General features: G+C 43.3%; 1 protein-coding gene across 1 annotated transcript; it reads right to left on the reverse strand.

The window, feature by feature from the left end:
- Window positions 1-557: 557 nt before the first annotated feature.
- On the reverse strand, window positions 558-6,837 carry LOC115824859 (neuronal pentraxin-1). The gene is made up of 5 exons (XM_030788587.1): window positions 6,124-6,837; window positions 3,585-4,293; window positions 2,159-2,409; window positions 928-1,107; window positions 558-767 (listed from the first exon to the last, which is right to left on the reverse strand). The coding sequence occupies exons 1-5, from the start codon at window positions 6,835-6,837 to the stop codon at window positions 558-560; spliced, it is 2,064 nt and encodes a 687-aa protein (XP_030644447.1).
- Window positions 6,838-21,246: the final 14,409 nt, after the last annotated feature.

The raw sequence follows: 21,246 nt of genomic DNA on the forward strand, positions 1-21,246 counted from the left end.
AATTGTTTTTATAGTTTTATAAACGCAGTAATGCTTTGACATTCATAATGATTTCAGTCAGTGATCTGCATGTCCTGTAACACGCTGTGACAGTGTCCACAGATTTAGCCGATGAGCCAAAGAGTTTTGTACTCTTAATGTAAAACAGCGAATCAGTTTTGCCTCGTGTTTACTCACTGAGACCACGGTCTGAAAAATTTGAATGCTCGTAAAAAAAAACAAAAAACAAAGAATGAGCTAATAAAGTGCTTTGGAAAACGCCTAGACTTAAAGGGACTCATTTAAAGATAGCACATCCTATTAGCGCCGGGTTTTGCGTTACTGACAGAGAGGAAGCAGCGGCACAAGTTCACTCCGTGACGTTCCATTATATCTGATCCCCTCTGGCCTTCCCTCCAGTACCAAAACCATCCTGCTTTTGAACAGGAGCACATGAATGTGTCATCTGAGAGGAAGAGAGAGGAAGAGGTGATGGCTCATTCCTCATTTAAAGGTGAGAAAGCATCAAATCCAGCTTCTCTCGACCTTCGTTTTGTCTCAGGGAAACGTCCGACTCCTCAGTGGCAGGGGTCAAAAGGGTACTTGGTGACTCCGCCGTGAAGTTCCACCAGCGATTCGTTCCAGGCGATGACGTCGCCGGTCAGGTGACCGCTACAGGAGGCCTGGCTGTAGATCTCGTCGGATGTGAGCACACGTGACCACACCTGCAGATCTGACATCTCACCCACGAAGGACTGTGTGGCGTCAAAACGCCCACCCAGGGTGTCCTGTGACGGAGAAACGACACGTGAGTGTGTGACGAGATATCAGATGCCAGGGATTCCTCCCTGAACATCACTCATGAGAAAAATGGAGATCCATTCATCAGAACTGCATTTGGATCATGTTAAACCAATTGTAATGTCTTTAGGGAAAGTGCTATAGTACCTGCTCCTGTCCCAGAATGAAGATTCCTCCGGGTTTGATCGGGTGCCACGGGGAGAGGTTCTCTCCAGAGCCCCTTTTTACTCCGTCCTGATAGGCCTCCCACATACCATCTCGTGTCGACCACGTCACACACAGGTGGTGCCATTTACTGTCAGTCACCGACAGAGGCAGAGTGGTAGCCTGATGAAAAGAGAGAGAGAGAGAGAGAGAGAGAGAGAGAGAGAGAGACAAGTCATGGTTAATCTAGAAGATTAAAACAATTTGCTTTTTCGTGTTTTTGACTGACCAGTTACGTTCTCCCACAGCCACGTAAACTAGTGCAAATTCAGCCTGATATTTATGAATCCAGATACTGTGTCTTTCGCTCCTCTGAGCTGTGCGCATCAGGACCTGTAATGTACTATTACTTCATTTTCCTTCACTGTGTAGACTCTTCACAAACTCTGACTGCCACCTAGTGACAGCCAGGAGAGAGAATGTAACCATCACAAACACCCAAGGGAAAGCAGTCAACAGAGCGTGCATTCTGACCCCCCCGTACTGTGAGACTGTACTGTCGCTGCCTTTGTCTTTCAGACAGACTGAACCGATGTTTTGAGTGAATGAATGGATTGGCTAGAATGATGTTTTGGCTGATCTTCCATTCAGTCAGCTTGATCCGCCACCTCTTAGTTTAGTCCCAAAGCTATGTTCTGCTGTGAGGGACTAAGGGGTTTCTCGATATATCTGATACACATACGCATGAATGCATCATCTCTGAAGCGCCGTTGTTACTGACGGAGCTGCTCGCTCTGTCTGGCTGGTGATTTTGTTTACCGGAAACCGGCGAACACATACTGCGTCACGTTCATTAGTTTCATTACCAGGTCGCTAGGCAGTCGTCAGTTGGCAGAGGCTGACTGAAATGGGATCAGAAGTGGCTGGTGGAGGAGAAGAGGGAGCTTTTGCGTGCGCATGACACAGGTCTACAGGCTCAGGTCATGGCCAAGGCTGAGTGGTTTAGCTGACCTCCACTCCTGGCAAAGCGAGCTCTCCCCAACGTGGCTGGAGATGGCTCCACATGACTGCCGCGCTAAGCTGCTTGACTCACCACCCTCAACCCATGGCCCTCTCTTACATCACTAGGAAGGATGACTGACGTGAAACGGTTCACGACGCTTAAATGGTTATTTTGAAAGGCTTTGCATTAAGTTCAACCGTTCAGGATTGATGTTTTGTGTGTGGTACTTACTTTGTCATTGACCAGAAGTTCCATCGGGTTGTTTCCCCACTCTATGAGGACCAGTTCGTTGGCTTGACCGGGCACTGAGTACGAGAATGGGGTGCCCAACCCCGGTCCAGACCCCCCTTTCAGCCAGAGGCAGACAGTCAGGGCAAAGATTTCGTTTAGGAGGGTCCGTTTGATCCTTCCATACATGTAGTTGGTGCGCATGGGGAAGCCAATCTGGAAGGCGTCTGGGCTTTTCAGTTTCTTATGGGAACCTGAGAAAAGGAATAAAAATGTTCTGTTGAAAGAAAATGTCCATTAAACACACTCTCTTTTTACTATTTCTCTCTCCTGAAGCTATGATGAATGCCGTGATAAGACGTTGGTACAGGTTTTGTGTGAAATTTCCATGAACTTATGTCCTACTAGCCTTTTTACCAAATAAAATTAAAAAGAGCGTCATGTCATCTTTAAAAAGCTTGCACAAATTGGGTCAGGGCCTTTCATGGGAAACAAGACACTGTGTATTAACATGAATGCATTTTGGTACATAATCAGTTTTTGGCTCTTATCTCCAATGAAAGATTTCATGTCTCCTGATCCCTTTGTCTGTATCATATACTTTACATCATTCCACAGGACAAAAGAATGTTCCAGGTGATACAGTAAACGCTTGGCCTGTCTGGCCAAGAAGGGGTCTCCTCTCTGTCGTCCCTCTCAAGATTTCTCCCATTTTCCCATCTCCCTTTTGGGTTTTTAGGGAGTTTTTTCCTTGCCCACCATGAGGATTAAGTCAGCGGGTGCTGTCCTGTTTTGATTTTGATTGTTGTGGGCAGGTAAAGCCTTTTGAGACTGTAAACAGTGATATTGGGCTCTAAATAAACTTGAAACTTGAAACTTGAAACTGTTTGAAAAAAAACATATTCTTGTGTTGTGTACTGTAACTTAAATCTAAGTCATTGTTGGTGTTGGTGTTTATGTCAGTAACAATGAATAAGTATATGAGCACTTGGAGACATCAGTTTGCCAGTGGATAACAGGATATGACATCACTGACTGCTGTGTATGTTGTCTTCTGTGTTTAAACTGTATGTAATCATGTTATACTGTCTTTATCTGGACTTTTCATGTGTTTGTTTTTGTGATGTACTGCTTTTACGTCTGACGTGTGTTTTCTGGAGTGTATTGTGTAGCAGTTCTCTGTGCTGTGTGTTCTCTGTGCTGTACGCTCTTAGTGATGTGAGTGTTGTCTGTGTTGTGAGTGCTCTCTGTGCTGTATTGTGTAGCAGTTCTCTGTGCTGTGCTTGTTCTCTGTGCTGTATATGTTTTCTGTACTATGAGAATTTTCTTAGTCCTGTATAGTAGTGCTCTGTGCTGTATACCCTGTGCAAACTCAGTTATATTCCTGCATCCGTTCCTTTCACTGTCTGGTTTGTTTAGGGTTTATCACCTGTATCAGGGGTCCTGTGATGAAGATGGTTCAGCACACTGTCCAGTTTACTGTGGCCACCACGGGTTGGAGCTCTTGTCTCTGACTGTTTGCTGTAAGGGGTACGAGGGTGCTGACCATGGTCCCCAGCACTACCGTGGTGTCCATCATCATGGTGACCATTGCTGTGATGGTCATCGTGACGGTCGTCGTGATGACTGTCATGGTGATCGTCGTGGTGATCGTCATGGTGATCATTATAATGACTACTGTGTCTGTCATAGTGATGACCATAATGGCGGCTGTAGTGTTGATCATAGTGGTGGTCGTCATGGTGGTCATCATGGTGATCGTCATGGCGGTTGCTATGGTGGTTGCCATGGCGATTGTCATGGTGATCATCGTGGTGGTTGTCATGGTGATCATCATGGTGGTCATCATGGTGATCACCATGGTGGTTGTCATGGTGATTGTCATGATGAGTGTCATGGTGGTCGTCATGGTGGTCGTCATGGTGGTCGTCGTGGTGGTCATCGTGGTGGTCATCGTGGTGGTCATCGTGGTGGTCATCATGATGGTCGTCATGGTGGTCGCGTCCATGGTGGCTGTCATGATGGCCATAATTATAATGACCATCATAGTGATGATGCAGCTGTTCTTCCAGTGCATTGATTTTGCGCTGCAGTAGCTCCCTCAGTGAGTTTGAATAGGTGCTGGAGGAATTCCTCGCCTAAAGTTAGTGTGTGAATGTGTGTGTGTAAGAGAGAGAGAGAGGAAAAATGTCAGGGTTGTGATTTCAAGTGAAAATTTCAAACAGGTCATAATCTTTTTGTTTTGCTTTCCATAACCTGATATCCACACCACACATCAAAAACATGACTCATACACGTGAACTTCACATTCATATATTATCATTCATATATTCTGAGACTCATAAAACAACTGAATCACTATAATTGCCCTTCAGACCTTAATCAGCACAAAGACACACAGACACAGACACACACACACTCATACACGTCCTTAGTTTCAGTTAAAATACTGTATTTCTCAAATGTTACCTAATATAACTGATATAAAATAAGCTATGTTTTTCCCTGTAGATAGCTGCTCAGCTCACTGGGCTGTCTAGCACTCAGTAAGAGGCATTATGACATTTTAAGCCATTCCCTCCTTCCTTTGGTTAAACGCAGCAAATCCGGCTTTGTTCAGCAGCACTGCACACACAGATTAATGACTTGTCAGTGCAGATCAGACTAATTGGCGGAGACGGTGACCAGCTCACTGCAGAGCACAGTCACCTGTGTGGAGTTTGCACCCCCCCCCCCAAAGACAGACAGACAGACAGACAGACACAAGAGTAATGGTGGTGCTCAGGACCGATGTCTGAAACACAGAAACACACTCCTTTATGATATAAACTCATTACCGCTAATGTTGAAACACTGCGATGCTCAGGGCTGGGGAAATGGATCTAGAGAAAGCAAGGGTCGCCCCTCGCTATAATGGCCATGCACATTACCTGTTGGGCCTTTTGCCTTTAGACAATATTCTATTACCTTTTTTATACCCTAATTACTGAGGCAGAGATGGTCTGGCTTAAGGACTTCACTCATTGTAAGTCGCTTTGGCTAAAAGCGTCTGCTAAATACCAAATTGTAAATTGTAAATTATACTAAAAACTAATAGAAAACAAAAACAAAACCAAAACAAGGCTTGGAATAAACTGTGGGTCATATTAAAGCTGTTAAAAAGACACGCTCCAGTCAAATAAAATTCTGTTGAATAGTCAAATTTGCTTTTCATCTGTTACAGTGTAAAGGGGGAAATCATGCTTTTAAAAGTATGAAATTGTAAAAACATTTGCAATGTATTTTTTCTTGGCCACTCTTGGCAACAATTTCATTTTCAATTTTTTTTTTTTTTTAAATCTATGATGCCCAGTCTGCTGGAGTGGAACCTATAGTAATAAAATATAATAATGTAACCAGACACAGGATAAGACACTGGCTACTACATCTAATCATTTCTAGTCCTGTGTTTCACTTTAATTTTCCATTCTCTTTCAGCCTCTTTGTTCTTCCGAACCTCACAGTGTGAGGATGAGACTAATTGAATTAATGAACGGAGGTTGGCCCAAACACGAAAGGATAAGGAGGGTAAGAAGTCTGTGAACCGTGGCTGGCAGCAGATGCCACTCCTCTTTTCTCTCCTCCTTTCTCTCCTCTTCGGTTCACCTGGGCTGACAAGAACCGCATCTAACAAACACTCTAGAGAAATTAATTCAAATGACTGACACTTTTCTAAAGCTGTTTCCCTCTTGTATTTAATTCTTACTCAGACCTGTTTTAATGAACTCAACACCTTTTTGTTGCATATCATCCTGCTGACCAGTTACCAAGCCCTTGACTGTCCCCCTGCAAGTGGTATTAAGGCAGGAACGGACCAGAAGTGTGCAGTCCCTGGGCCAGAGGCCAGGAAACATTTATATACACTTATCTATATGCAACTCTTTAGGGCTAACTGTCGTCTCACTCTCTGTTAGATGAAAGACAATCACCTGCAGGTTCTCCAGTCTCTCCTTAAGTGCCTGAAGGGTCCGGCCCGTCTGCTCCGGTGAGAATCCTCCATGCTTGCCCAGATAAGGTGCTTTGCCCCTCTGATGGGTGTCGGAGCGGTGCCCGTTGAGAGGGTAGTGGGGGTCGGCATGGTGGTCGTCGTAGCGATGGGACGAGTGGTGGGAGCCATGGTGCCCTGAGCCGTGGTGATCATTGTCGTGGTGTCCGCCAGCCCCTCTTCCAAAACCTTCGCACAGAGTCAGTTTGGCGGTCAGCTCCCGAATAGTTTCCCTCTGGTCCAGGATCGTCTCCTTCTGTCGGACCAGGCTCTCCCGCAAGTGGAGGATAGTCGCCTTGGCGTCGTCTGACATCATTCGGCGACCTCCGTTGCTGCCTGGCAGCCCTCCAACAGGGCCATGGTGTCCATTACCATGCCCGTTACCATGTGTGTTGCTGCTAGACCCGTGTGATCCGCCGTCCGGCGTGAAACAGCTTGGGTCTGCATCCGCAGGGATAGGCGTGCAAACAAGTTTGGGGTGCGATCCCCAGTCATATTCTAATCCTGGGACGCTGCTGTATGCCCCCGATGTAAGAATGGACCAGAGCAATAAGAGAAAGATGGGAAGAAGAGAGCAACTTTGATGAACCCTACTCCAGCTCACGTGGTCTCCGGACAGCAGCAACTGCGAAATGGCTTGATTGTTGTCTCGGGCCATTTTTGGTCGCTCCCTTGTGCTTCCTGTCTCTCTTCCTCTTTAAACTTAACGCGATGTACACCACGAGAAGAGCTCATGGAAGGAGGAGAAGTAGGAAGAGTGAGATATGAGAGAGAACAACTGTACTCCTCTTTTATCTGTTGTAGAGAACTGCAGAAACTACAATTTTCAACCAGTATTTCCACAGGAGATCCTCGTGTCTTTGACGGATGAATTCCATCGCTCAAAAGCCTAAATGAGCATTTTGAATCGGCTAAAGAAGAGTGAGATGAGGATGATTAAACTATTCCACTCTTAGATTTAGAGTCACCCAGTGATCCCTTGGCCACAGTAAGTCTCTTGTGTTTGTCAGTTTGGGTAATCCTTTAACTTCCGGATTCCAGAAAATCTGTGGGTAAACTGGTGTTGTCCTAAAGGCAATAAAAAGATGAAGAGGTCATTAAGGATGAATTCTTACTCTCTGCACAAAAAAAAAATGAAAAAGAGGTTAGAATTTCCATAAAAAAATATAAATCATCCTCCGATTACCACAAAACAAACAGGGGATTTCATGAAGGACTAAATGGTACACGGAACGACAGCGTGACGGATGACTACGTGGAAAAGTACGACAGCTGAATCATAAACAACTCATTTTCAATTACTGAGTCAATCAGTCATCAAGGCTGAGGCCTTGCCAAGCCAGCTGTGGTCCCTGGGAGAATGACGGGGACAGCTGAAACCCCACTTACTACCCGATGCCAATGATGAAGGATAGCTCACAACATATTGCGAGTTGGCCCAGGATATCATCTGGAAGAGGCGACTATCACAAGATAAAACAAAGGGCCAGTAAGAGGTAATGCATAGGGATGATATGAGGTAATATTACATATAAGAATACACACAAGTATCATCGAGGGCACTGTGGTGTTAATTGAGGGTACTCCTCTCTATTGGGCTTCTAGAGCTAAATAGAGTGGCACACATACATTAGTATGCACACAAAGGTAGTCACGACAGGGACCGTAAGTGTATTTTTCTTATAAATTAGTATTTGATCATTGTTGTGTGGTTGTGGTAATGGTCACCACTGTGCGTACACTTATGAAGGTTTCAGCCATGTTTTTTTTATTTAATTTTTTAATTAAATTGAATTAATCCAATTTAATTGTACTCTGGTCAGCTGAATGATGATGCGTTTTGAATCTGTGATTGAATGTGTTTGAGTTGTCTGTGTTTGAGTTATCTCAGGAAAGTAAATAAAGATTTTTTTTCATATAATCTGCAGCATTTAAAATTGTCCTCTAAAAGGATTGCTTATCCATAGTTTATCAAGGGCTGTCACATTTGTACATAAATTAATGAAAAAGTAAAACCCCAAATCTAAAATTGGTTGCACCAAACAAGCTAGCTGTAACACACAGTATATTTTAAAAACTTCTGAGAAGTTGCCTAGCAGAACAGATAACTTGAGGACATTTCTAAAACTTTGTAAGACATAATTGATTTGGAGGTGCTGTTGGCATCAGGTCTCAGAGGGCTGGCATTGGCTTGTATCTAAATGGCTGTGTGATTAAACATAGCCCAAACCTCCTTCACAGTTTTGCTCCTCTGAGAAGAAACCTACGTCTGAGATTGTCAGTTATGTCATGTTCACTGTTAAGTTACTTTGAGTGAGCTGATAAGTGAATAGGACTGTTTATAAACACTGTTTTAAGTCCTTTCACAATACGTTTTACAAATACCAAACATATAACCCCAAATTAATTTTATTTTTCCAAACAAACCTCTACGGTGCAAATGCTCAAGTAGGATTTAAAGGTTTGGATGAATTAATGTTCCTATATAGCACCCTTTCTGAAACAGAAATAAAATAAAAGGTTGATAACAGTGTTTTTTTCTTTGCCATGAGGTGATCAAACTTAATTCAAACATGATTCAAACTTAGAAATTAAGATTCAACATGAAAAGCACAAAACACAAGTTCCAGAGTAAGAAAAAAAAAAAAAAAAAAAAGCATGTCTGTGCACTATTTGCATGTAGAGCATGCTGGGGTCTGATGTGGCAGAGTTTTCAGACTGGGAAAGGTCTCCCTGTGTTCCATGTCTCAGTGTCTAATGAGATCTGAAGGGGGATTAGCAGAGATGGCGGATTGGTTGGTACACCCAGAGCAGCGTCCCTCCTGTGTTCACACGTGTTGGAAGGCTTGACTGCTGGCCTGTCCCCTGCAAGCCAATTCAAAAGCATTTTGTCTGTATGCTGATCAGTAAGAGATTTGACCCCCTCATGACGGACTCTTCGTTCTCACGCTTCACGGCACGCCATCGCACTCTGCCCTGCACGCAGTCCCCGTGGGGGAAGCGCTGCACCCCAGCAAGAATGCTGCCCCGTGATTGGTCCGGCTCGGATCAACGGAATACCTCATTTGAGACTATCACGCCACCACATTTTGACATTAATGAATTGAAAAAAACCCCCAAAAAAACAAAATGACCCCAAAACAAAACAATAAACCCAATCGAGTCGAACTGTCTATTTTTATTTGTAATTGTGCAGCAGGAGTCAGTACTCCATGAATACGGAAGTAATGAATGATTTTGTTCTCTGTTTCACTGATGGATGTGCCATATTTAAGGTGAACGTATCCAAAATATTAGCTAGCAAAGACTTGTGTCCCATCATGAAATACGCAAATCTGACAAGAAACAAATGGGGAAGCAATGAGAGAGGAGAGATGAAGAACTATTAACTGTTCACCTACCTCAGCCTGATATTTCTGCATAGCCTAAAGGCAAAGGCTCATCTCATGCGGAGCCTTTGGAGTTAGAGTACAGTACCTTCAGGCAGAGCTTGTTAAGCATGGTGATATCATGTCAAAGCCTGCTACATAATCTCTCTTGTGCTTGGCCCTTCCGACGAATAAAACACATCAACTTCTAACAAAACTGTCCTTTAAAATAACATGGTCTCTGTCGTGAAAACAGATTTCACAATACATCGGAAGTAACTGTGTTACAGGTGTGACAAGATGATGTCATACAGTGTTTTTCATTGGCGTACGTCTGCTCAGGTTTGAACAGAGACCAGATCAAACCATTTTAGAAGTCTAAAGGAAAGATAGGATGTTTTGCCATTTGGGTGTAGGCAACTTCACTGTGGGACATACGGTATTCTTCCAGTCCACTGCCCATTCCTAAAATGCACGTCTCCTGGTATCATGCCAGCCAACAAACATGAGCTTTCACCATCCAGTTCACCACTCCACTGCCTCTCTTATCCAGGGCCCAGGATTCATGAACACCTCAGCAACAGGGTGTCTCAAAGCAAACAGATCCAAAACTTTTTTTTTCCCCTCTTCGCTTGGGCAAAAAAAGTTTTTAGTTCTAGATTTGTGGCTTGGTTTTACTGAAGTTTGGTTCAGATCGTGTACCACTGAAAATCTCTGACAGGGTGGAGCAGACATTCACAAATTTCAGGCTTGTCAAAAACACACACCATCATAAGCCATGAACTGTAGAAATCTGGAACGCTGCATTATAGATAAACATCCTGTGTAACACTGTAGGCTAAAAAACAACCAGCCAGCAAACCAACCAACCAACCTACCAACCACCCACCCACCCAACCAACCAACCAACCTACCAACTTACCACCCACCCACCCACCCAACCAACCTACCAACCACCCACCCACCAAACCAACCAACCAACCAACCCACCAACCAACCAACCAACCAACCTACCAACCAACCTACCAACCACCCACCCAACCAACCAACCAACCTACCAACCAACCTACCAACCACCCACCCAACCAACCAACCAACCAACCAACCACCCACCCACCCACCCAACCAACCGAAAACCCAAACAAACAAACATCTAAAAAAAATACTGATTTGGACTAACATTCAGTAAGTACAGAAACAGCACCTCTATAGCCATAAATGATTTAAATAATACTTGCATATTTGATTTGAATCATTCTGTGTTGTTGTGGTGTGGTTGAATGTATTGTTTGTAGTGTGTGGCGTGTTTAGGTTGGGTCTGTGTACACACAGACAGCTTTGAAGGGGCATGAGGGGACATGAGGGCACGGGCTTGGGGGGAGATGTCACTCAAATCGATGACCTCAGGCTGTAAGATCAGGTGACCTCATCTACCCCTTTGCCCTGAGGACACTTTAAAGTGTGGTTCACTCCAGGTACGCCCCATCCTATCTCAACTGGAATGCCTTTTAATCTGGCTGTCTGGATTCAGCATATAAAAGGGCGTCTGCGTCTGCACTAGTTTCAGGGGGGTTTGTCCTCTTTCTTTTTCTTTTCTGCTGAGTTTTGCTGAGACTGTTAGTAGTTAAATAAATTGATTGAGCTGTACTTAAAGGTCAGTAAATAACTGAGAAACACCTAAGGTGCATAGCACCTGAATAATATTATAAAACATTTAAACACACCCCTTTACTCATGTTCCCAGACCTAGATCAAGCTATAAAACATTTACACACACTTTAATGCCTGCTCTCTCACCTGAATAAAACTATAAAACATTTAACACACACTATACTCATGTTACCACATCAGAAACAAACTATAAAATATTTAAACTCACTTCTTACTCATCTTCCTACACCTGAATAAAACTATAAAACATTTAACACACACTTTAATGCCTGCTCTCTCACCTGAATAAAACTAAAGAACATTTAACACACACTTCTTACTCATCTTCCTACACCTGAATAAAACTATAAAACATTTAACACACACTTTAATGCCTGCTCTCTCACCTGAATAAAACTAAAGAACATTTAACACACACCTTGACACCTGCTCTCTCACCTGAATAAAACTATAAAACATTTAACACACACTTTACTCATGTTACCACATAAGAAACAAACTATAAAACATTTAAACTCACTTCTTACTCATCTTCCTACACCTGAATAAAACTATAAAACATTTAACACACACCTTAATGCCTGCTCTCTCACCTGAATAAAACTATAAAACATTTAAACTCACTTCATACTCATCTTCCTACACCTGAATAAAACTATAAAACATTCAACACACACCTTAACACCTGCTCTCTCACCTGAATAAAACTATAAAACATTTAACACACACTTTACTCATGTTACCACATAAGAAACAAACTATAAAACATTTAAACTCACTTCTTACTCATCTTCCTACACCTGAATAAAACTATAAAACATTTAACACACACTTTAACGCCTGCTCTCTCACCTGAATAAAACTATAAAACATTTAACACACACTTTAACACCTGCTCTCTCACCCGAATAAAACTATAAAACATTTAACACACACTTCTTACTCATCTCCCTACACCTGAATAAAACTATAAAACATTTAACACACACCTTAACACCTGCTCTCTCACCTGAATAAAACTATAAAATATTTAACACACACTTCTTACTCATCTTCCTACACCTGAATAAAACTATAAAACATTTAAACTCACTTCTTACTCATCTTCCTACACCTGAATAAAACATTTAACACACACCTTAACACCTGCTCTCTCACCTAAACAAAACCATAAAACATTTAAAGACCACATCTGAATCGAACTAAAAACATTTTTAACACACACCTTACTTATTTCCCCACATCTGAATCAAACTAAAAACATTTTTAACACACACCTTACTTATTTCCCCACACCTGATATATAAAGCAAATGTCCACCCTCGAATTAGTCTATACTATATTTTACTGACTAGATCATTTCCAGTTTATCTTTCACAATGTGCTCTTTCAAAGCACGTCATTTTATAGACAGGGGGAAAAACTAACATTGCCACCTCTTAAGAATAAAAAACATGCTTACTCAGTAACACGGAGAAAGAGAATCGTAGTTGTCAATGCCCATTGTCTGCTAGCAGATTTTCAAAAGGCTTTGATGTTGGATTAATGATTGAAGAACGATCTTCTAATATCACTGAAGTTCAAACATTCATTAACTGTTGTCGTGTATTTCCTCAAAACACTCCATGGAATTTCCACAATAGTTATGGAACAGGCAAGATGCGCAGTGTGCGACTAATCCAAAGTACCCAAGTTTCCAAAACACCGGGAACGGAAAGTTCATGTAAGACCATTGACAGAAGTAAACAAACCTTAGTTAGATGTTCTAATGTATGACATTTGATTTACACATATATGTTTAAAATATTTGTAAGAAGCTCCATCAGTAAGAGTTATTTTCAGGGAGAATATTTTTCCTTACCTGCAGTCAAGCCATGGAGTCACAAGCTGGTTAGTCCAACTCAAACACTGATCAGATTGAGACGGATTTGCTTGAGGGGGATAATTTTAACTCTCTCTCTCTCTCTCTCTCTCTCTCTCTCTCTCTCTCTCTTTCTCTCTCTTCTCCTTGATCCCAAAACCTCTCTCACCCCATTCACTCTCACATCAATTTGTTTTTTTCATCCAAGTTAAGCTGTACAAGGCCAGTGAAAGGCCATTTCACTCTAGAGGGACATTGAAAGGTGCCATTATCAGATGTTATTAGATTATAATCTTAAACTGATGTGGCTTTTGAAGTCAGAACACTGTCACACTCAGGGTGTGTGTATGCTCAGAGCAAGGAGGCAGTTAACGAGGAACCAACAGGGAGACAGTGAAAGAGGGAGAGACTGAGAGAAGACACAGGTTTGTAAATACAGAATAAAAACCGAGAGGAGATGAATGTAATCAGTGTTTCTTGATTGTTCACAAACGTTTTCTAAGAATGTACCTAATTTTTCAAAACAGAAAGCATTTCAACAGCACCACTGGGTTGCTCTCAAAAACATAAACCGTGAAGTATAGAACGACATCATCAAGGCCAAACTAAATTTTAAAAAGAAACTTGAACGAGAATTCTGCACCATGAACACCAAACAAGCCTTTCAAAAACTAAGAACACTCACTGCAGTGGTGTCAAAATCCGGTTCTGGTGGGCCAGGGTCCTGCCGGTTTTTGTTTTCATCTCTTAGTTACCTGTTGATTTTCACCTTGAAAACATGTATGCAGGCTCTTCAGCCAATCAGAGATTGTATTTAGTTGGTCGACAAGAACAACAGCAGGACTGTGGCCCCCCCAGCACTGGATTTTGACCCATGTGACTCACTGGATATGACCCAAAACCCGAGTTAGCTGCTGAAGACCTTAACACCTTTTACACACGGTTTGACACCATCAACTGCGCAGAGGAATGCGCGGCACTACTAGAGAGCCTACCAGTCTCAGAGCCAGTACACCCTGCTCCCTTCACCGTGGAGGACGACCGCCGGCAGCTGAGGCGATGCAAACCAGCCACGGCTCCAGGGGCCCGGATGGGATCCAGTCGCGGGTGCTCGAAGACGGTGCCACAGAGCTCTCTCCAATCATACACTCCATCTTCAGTGAATCCTACAGGACCGCTTCAGTGACCACCCTGTGGAAAACATCCACCATTGTACCGGGACCTGAGAAACCCCGCCCCTCAGAACTCAACCACTCCTGGCCAGTTGCACTCACCTCAGTAGTTATGAAGTGCCTGGAAAAACTGGAGCTTAACATCATCCTTACAATCGTCAAACCACAAATGTCCTCCCACCCCGGTAACTTTTCCAGACTCCTCTTCGTTGACTTCAGTTCCGCCTTCAATTACGATCCAACGTCATCGGATGATCAAGAAACTCCACCAACTCAACGTCCCCCCCCCACTTCTCATCCACTGGGTACACAGCTCTCTCAGTGACGGACCACAGACAGTTACAGTGGTCACGGCAACATCCTCAACCGTCGTCACCATCACCGGAGCCCCACAGGGCTGTGTCCCGAGCCCCTTTCTGTTTATCCTCTGCACCAGTGACTGTGTCAGCCCCTCACCCATTACTACATACAACGGAAACTGCTTATGGTGATCACGTCTGTCCGGGTGAAATTGATCACGATAACCGTGATCACTATAAGCGGTTCCCACTGTACTTCAAATACTCAGAAGACTCTGCCATACTTGCCCTCCTTAATGACAGTAACTCTGCTATGGCCTATCAAGACTCCATTTCCCACTTCGCACAATGGTGCGCAAACAGTTACCTATAGCTGAATACAAGGAAGGGCGGCACGGTGGCGCAGTGGGTAACACTGTCACCTCACAGCAAGAAGGTCTTGGGTTCAATTCCTGGGCAGGGTCCTTTTGTGTGGTTCTCCCCGTGTCTGCATGGGTTTCTTCCGGGAGCTCCGGTTTCCTCCCACAGTCCAAAGACATGCAGGTTAGGTGAATTGGAGACACTAAATTACCCCTTGTCTGTGTGTCTGACCTGCGATGGACCGGTGACCTGTCCTGTCTTCACACTGCTCCCATCAGGTCGTAGATACAGGTCATTGGTCTGGAAACGGGCGTGCTATGTGGAGTTCTCTATCTACCATCTCATCGGTGGTCTTGACTGTGACCGTGATAACAACATGTTGGTCCTCCCTTGATCAGGTCACCCCAGAACTGCGTGATTTCTTTCTTATAGGCCGGAGATTCTCAGTATCCTTAAAGAGGAGTCAGGGAACACTGACCTGCGAAGTCTGTCCAGCATTCCAAGGGCTACAGACACTGCTCTGATCACCAGGGGATGCCAGACTAACCTCACAGGACACAGAGGAATACACAACAGTTTGGTGATGCTATCCGGTGGATGGGAAACTGGTGATCCCATCTGGTGGTTGAGAGACTGGTTTGATATGGATGATTAGGGGGAAGGTAATCATTATTGGCTAGGATTGAGGGTCCGGCATTTTTGAAAGCTTGCTTCAGCATACTCACCACATATTGGTACCTGTATGTACCATGAGGGAGCAGGTTTTGGATTTTAAAGGAGATGAGAAGACCACTGAGGAGCTATAAACAGTCCGAATGTTCCTTCATGTGGTCGCTTGGGAGTCTTTGGAAGAGCCAGGGGGTCAGAGAGTAAGGCTGTGGGAGTACCTTGTGGGCCCAGCTCTCAGATACAAGCTGGAAAGAGCATTGTTTCATTGGATTCATTTTCTAAGATGCCATAGGTGCTCATGATGCAACGGTAAAGAAGCACTCAAGAACTCTGTGTGGCACCTGCAGGAGTTTCCCACGACCCAGGCCACATGGCTTCTTAGGGTTGTATTGTGCAGCCTGGTGGGGTGTCACACACCTAATGTTTTTTATTGGCTCCATTATTTTCTGATTGGACAGTTTTGAAACTGATGTTCACTGACAGATTAAGAGTATTGGACTGAGAGTGGGGCTTTTTACTGTTCTTTTTAATGAAAGTCCAGAGTGACTCCCTTCTTCAAATCCCTATGAAGGACAGTGATGGATCACTCACACTAAGAACCCCAGGCTTATACTGGAACCAGTGTGAATGAGCTATAGCAGCATATACACACCAGGTTCCACTGCTGTCAACTAAAAACAAAAGGGACCAGAAACCTGTAGGCAACCAACGCTATCGTATGAATGCAGGAATGAACCTGGTCAGGCGAATGCCAGTATCTGTTACATCATCCTTATGGCAGGAACGTGATTTGCCATAGACCTGTCCTGCCTGACATCAAAAGCATAGACTTGCAGTGGTGTTGTTATAATGTGGCACATGTTTGTCAGATACGTTCAACATATCTGAACATTGTTAATAAGCTGAAGATGAAGTCCTTTCACGGCAACAATTTAAACTTAATCATATCACAATTCCACGAAGGTAGTTCACCATGCCACAATTCAGACCTCAACCAAACAGACATGAGATCTTTGAGATGAGATGGAATGGATTGTTTACAGAATAAACTTAATGCCAACCAATCAGCTGCAACTGTGTGATGTCATTTCATCAGCACGGACCAGTATCCCTGTATGTTTTTGACACTTTATATAACACATGTACTCAGGCTGCTCTATAGGCAAAGTGGGGTCAGACATTGCACAGGAAGGGTGTACTTAATAATCTGGCCACTGAGCGTATGACTGTTCATTATATACTAACATGTTCACAAGGCTTGAAACACTTTCAATATTCTGTCTTAGCCTGGCAGCAGGTGTCTTATATTTAGGAATTCCTCTCCATTTGTGTAAAGACAGTAATTTGTGGCTTTAATTGTTGCCTTTTTTAGATTTAAAGTCAGGATTTAAATAAATGAAGATTTAAAGTATCATCAATATGATGTAATTGTATTGTACTCTTATGTATGTAATTGTAAGTAATTAATTTAATCAAATACTAAAAATAAATTTAACAGTAATTTTACACAAGGTTATAGCCTCGTAATATACTGGAATAGCAATTTGTTTTTCACTCGTGTCAAACAATGGTTAATTTGACTTCCAGTGGCGATCTAGTTACAGCTGACAATCAGATAGCTTTTACGAGAGCCTTGGAGTCAGGTGACTTACCAACTGTACGCTGGTAACGTTGGCCATCTTGCTGGCTGAGGTGAGACCTAAGAATGTTTCATAACCCAAATCTCCATTTCGCTCATCACTATTTGTGTCAGCAGGGCTCTAAAGTTAGTCCTGATTTGCATTTGACCCTGATCATCCTGGTTATGACATTCCTGAAATAGAGTAGCTCTCAGGGCAAACAATAGTAAATAAAGCAACATGCACTGATGGAGAGATGACAAAATAGAGAGTTTCTGTCCCCTGTCCATCTGTAGTCCAATAAGAGATGAGAGTCACCAGGGACAACTTTTCACTTCTCATACAGAAAAGGAATGAGCGAGTTAGAGAGAGAGCGAGAGAGAGAGAGACAGAGAGAGAGAGAGAGAGAGAGAGAGAGAGCGAGCGCATGAAGCAGCTTAAAGAAACGCATATACATGTTAGTGTCTTTATCCTAATGTAACATACAGAACACTGTTACCATGGTGCTAAAGGCGCTGCCCCGCCCAAAACTCTCATCTGTTCATTCATTCTTTCATTTGAAATTTGGGTTATTTTCAGAATCTTTACTCATTGTTTAATAGAAAATGTTATTGGCACTTCATACAGTTATATTCACATGTCTTCCTATTTACAATGATCTCTGTGTTACATACCGTATATTGCAAAAGACACACAGAAACCAAAAGCTAAGCCTGTGTTATTCATACAAACAATACTAAAACCATGGTATTTCAACCACACCAGTTATGGGCGCTACACCGTATTACAACATTGACAGTTATTGGTGTCAGCAGATATTTCTCTCACTCCTGGTGGGAACATCTTAGCTTCGCCTGCTAGCAAAAACAAATTATGATAGCGATGTAAAACCCATTCCACTGGCCGCTGTGGTCTTGCTCTGACTGCGTACGTGATTAGAAAACTTTGAACTTTGAACAGCAACGCAATCACAAACACCTGATTCTAATCTTTGATTGACAGTCCCCTGTCGACCCCAGAGAGCATGCTGCTCCACCAGCTTTCCCTGTGGGATGTTATGTCATCATCCACTTAGCATGTAATTGATCCTTAATTACCCTCTGCCAGGCAGCCTGGGTCATTCTCCCTGTCTTCCCAAACGCTGGCACCCGCAACCAGATAAAGAAAACATAGTGCCCTTGCACTGCTTTATGCTTCCAAATAGTTTATTGAGTAACGAGGCATTTTCACCTGCCTGTTAGGTCATGGCAGGCATCATGACCTATATATAGACACACACGTACACACACACACACACACACACACACAGAATATACAAAGAGCATGAGAATATTGTCAATGTTTTTCATTTACATTTTTGGAACAAGTTCAAGGATGAAAATGTGCTCTCTCTCTCTCTCTGCGTGTGTGTGTGTGTGTGTATGTAAGTGTGTGTGTGTGTGTGACAGAGAAAGAGGGGGAGAGAGTGAGAGAGAGAGAGAGAGAGTGAGAGAGAGAATGGATGAGACTGACAGAAAGAGGGGCTGTGTTTGAAATCAGATATAACACAACACAGACTTGCGTACATGTCTGGTGTGTGTTACATGCTAATGATTCCTGACAGTGCCATGAGTGTCATATTTAGCTCTCTGAATTGCAGTGCATGAAAGATGTCCACAGGTGGCAGAAGTGTCACCAGACGGAGGCCTGTCAGTCACATGCTCAGATCATCACTCCTGACTCCTGAGTAATATGTGACGTGTGATGTAATTGTGTAATGCTGTAATTATCTACAGCTCTACAATTACTCAAACAGTGTGTTTTATGCACCTCAGCTTCGGACCAAAAGGAACAAACAGACGACAGTAAAAATCTGTCCATGCTGTATAACTGGACCGTTGATCTGCAGATGGAAGCTTCTTTCCTTCATAATGTTTGACATTTTAACTAGATTGTTCTTGATTGTTCGTTACTGAGTTTTTTTCTGTTTTTTTTTTTTTTTTTTTGCGTATGTGTCTCTGATACAGTAACTGAGATGGGTACTCCTGCGACAAGAGGAGCTGAAAACTCAATCATCTGCGACAAAAAAGGAGTGAAGATTCCTTCAGTTGTTTGTAGACGCATTCTGACGGTACCTGCAGTACATGAAAACTGAACTGCTCAGCTATGCCATCTAGTGGCCAAGATTATAGCATGCGCTCTGCAGGAGGGAGAGAGTGCATTGAGTCCACAGCACCATCACGATGCTGAGCACACTGGACTGCAGCACACGCTGTCTCTCTCTCTCTCTCTCTCTCTGTGTCTCGCTCTCTGTCTCTCTCTCTCTCTCCCTCTCTCTCTGTCTCTCTCTCTCTCCCTCTCTCTCTGTTTCTCTCTCTCCCTCTCTCTCTCTGAGTTACAGAGCCACACCGCACACATCAACTCTTGCAAAACAAGAATACACGTCGTGAATGCATAAAATATGTTCTGCAGTCTTACAAGACAATAAGGAAAAGTACCACAAAAGACGGGGCGATGGGACATGCGTCAGTGCCTGGTCGAAGGACAAGGAAAAAACATAACACAAAAAACGAACGGCAAAGTACTTTATGGAATGATTCTCTGAGTTAATAGTAATAATAAAAAAAATGAACTTGCGAACACTGTACACGTTTATTTAGCATATATTATAAAGAGAACAGACAAAATACAGAGCTGTTCTATTAAAAAATGTCAGCGTAGGTATGAGAGTGCTGTTATTAAATGAGACTTAACAACGATCAAAATAACCCAAAGTACCTGCACTCGGCCGTGACTTTTCACAAACGGACTTTAGAGAATACAGCCATCCTTTCTCACTGCCGTAAAGCAGTCCGTTTGTTAAATGACAAATTGGGGGTGGTTGATGTTGGAGATGAGCAGTTAGGCTGGTCTCCCCCCAGGTTTTGAGTATGAGAAGATTTAAATGTGTACTCGCTCTGACACGTCCGGTATGCATGAACAGTCAACCGATCAGTGGTCAGTTCCTTAAATCTGCACATAGAAATCATACACTAAGCACCTTTTTTTCTGCACTCATTGGGATGTGCACAAAAGAAAATTAGGTGCTGAAATTGAATTCTGCTGGCGGTCTTTCACAGAGTGACCTCCGTTCTTCTCTGGATTCTGCACGCTTTTAATGCCATACAATCAAAGTAAGCCCGTTACCTCCGGGAAGTGCGTAGTATGCACTTTTTGCATAGCATCTTTATATAGCAACTTTAAATAGCTAGCCCTGAACTGCAGGAGGTTCTCCTCGAGGCTTGGACCCGAAAACACAAGGACGTCAATTCACTGCATATCATATCAGTAATTCGCTGGCTGAAATTACATTTGCGATAATTAAAATAATCCCATTGTGTGAGTCTGGACTGCGTGTCATGCAGAGTGACCTACAGCGGTTTTTTACCAACACACTGAACGAGTTAAATGAGATAACCCATGAACCTATCTCTCTTCCTCAAAAAGAAAAAAACAAACAAAACAGATTTTTCCTCTCTCTTTCTCTGGCTCTTTCTTTCTCTCTCTCATGCACACACACGTACACACATACACCTCCTGTCACAAACTCTTCAGTGCCTGCTCTTTTTTAATGTCATTAACAGGTGGTTGTCAAAAATAGATTTGAGATACACACTCTCTCTCACACACACGTTCAGGAGCACACAAATACGCACTTGCTGACATAGATACCACACACACACACACACACACACACACACAGACAAATACAGTTCACCAGGTCTTGTAAATCAAAGACTATGAGCTGAGCCTGCCCCTCACTGTTAAACACTAGACACCAACAACAGATACATCCGTTTAAAAAAAAAAAAAACAGACCTCAAAGAGGAGCTCACACACCCTGCAAACCTCCACCCCCCTCCCCACACCCGCCCACACACACACACAAACACACGCACACACACACACACACACACACACACGCACACACGGGTAAAAACTACACTGAAAACCCCGCCTATCCCCTCCCACGGCAACAGCATGCCATTCTGACCCCCTCTGTCCCTCCCCACCCTCCCCACCCAGACCT

The sequence above is a fragment of the Chanos chanos genome, chromosome 12 (assembly GCF_902362185.1).
Source record: "Chanos chanos chromosome 12, fChaCha1.1, whole genome shotgun sequence".
NCBI lineage: Eukaryota > Metazoa > Chordata > Actinopteri > Gonorynchiformes > Chanidae > Chanos > Chanos chanos.

Bases quoted from the DNA above. Each gene is read 5' to 3' on its own strand.
- LOC115824859 (XM_030788587.1), bottom strand. From the start codon at position 6,837: ATGGCCCGAGACAACAATCAAGCCATTTCGCAGTTGCTGCTGTCCGGA. The intron at 4,294-6,123 runs GTGATTGTCTTT...CACTAACTTTAG, and splicing joins AGAGACTGGAGAACCTGCAG to GCGAGGAATTCCTCCAGCAC. The intron at 2,410-3,584 runs GTGATAAACCCT...TCCTTTTCTCAG, and splicing joins TCACAGGACCCCTGATACAG to GTTCCCATAAGAAACTGAAA.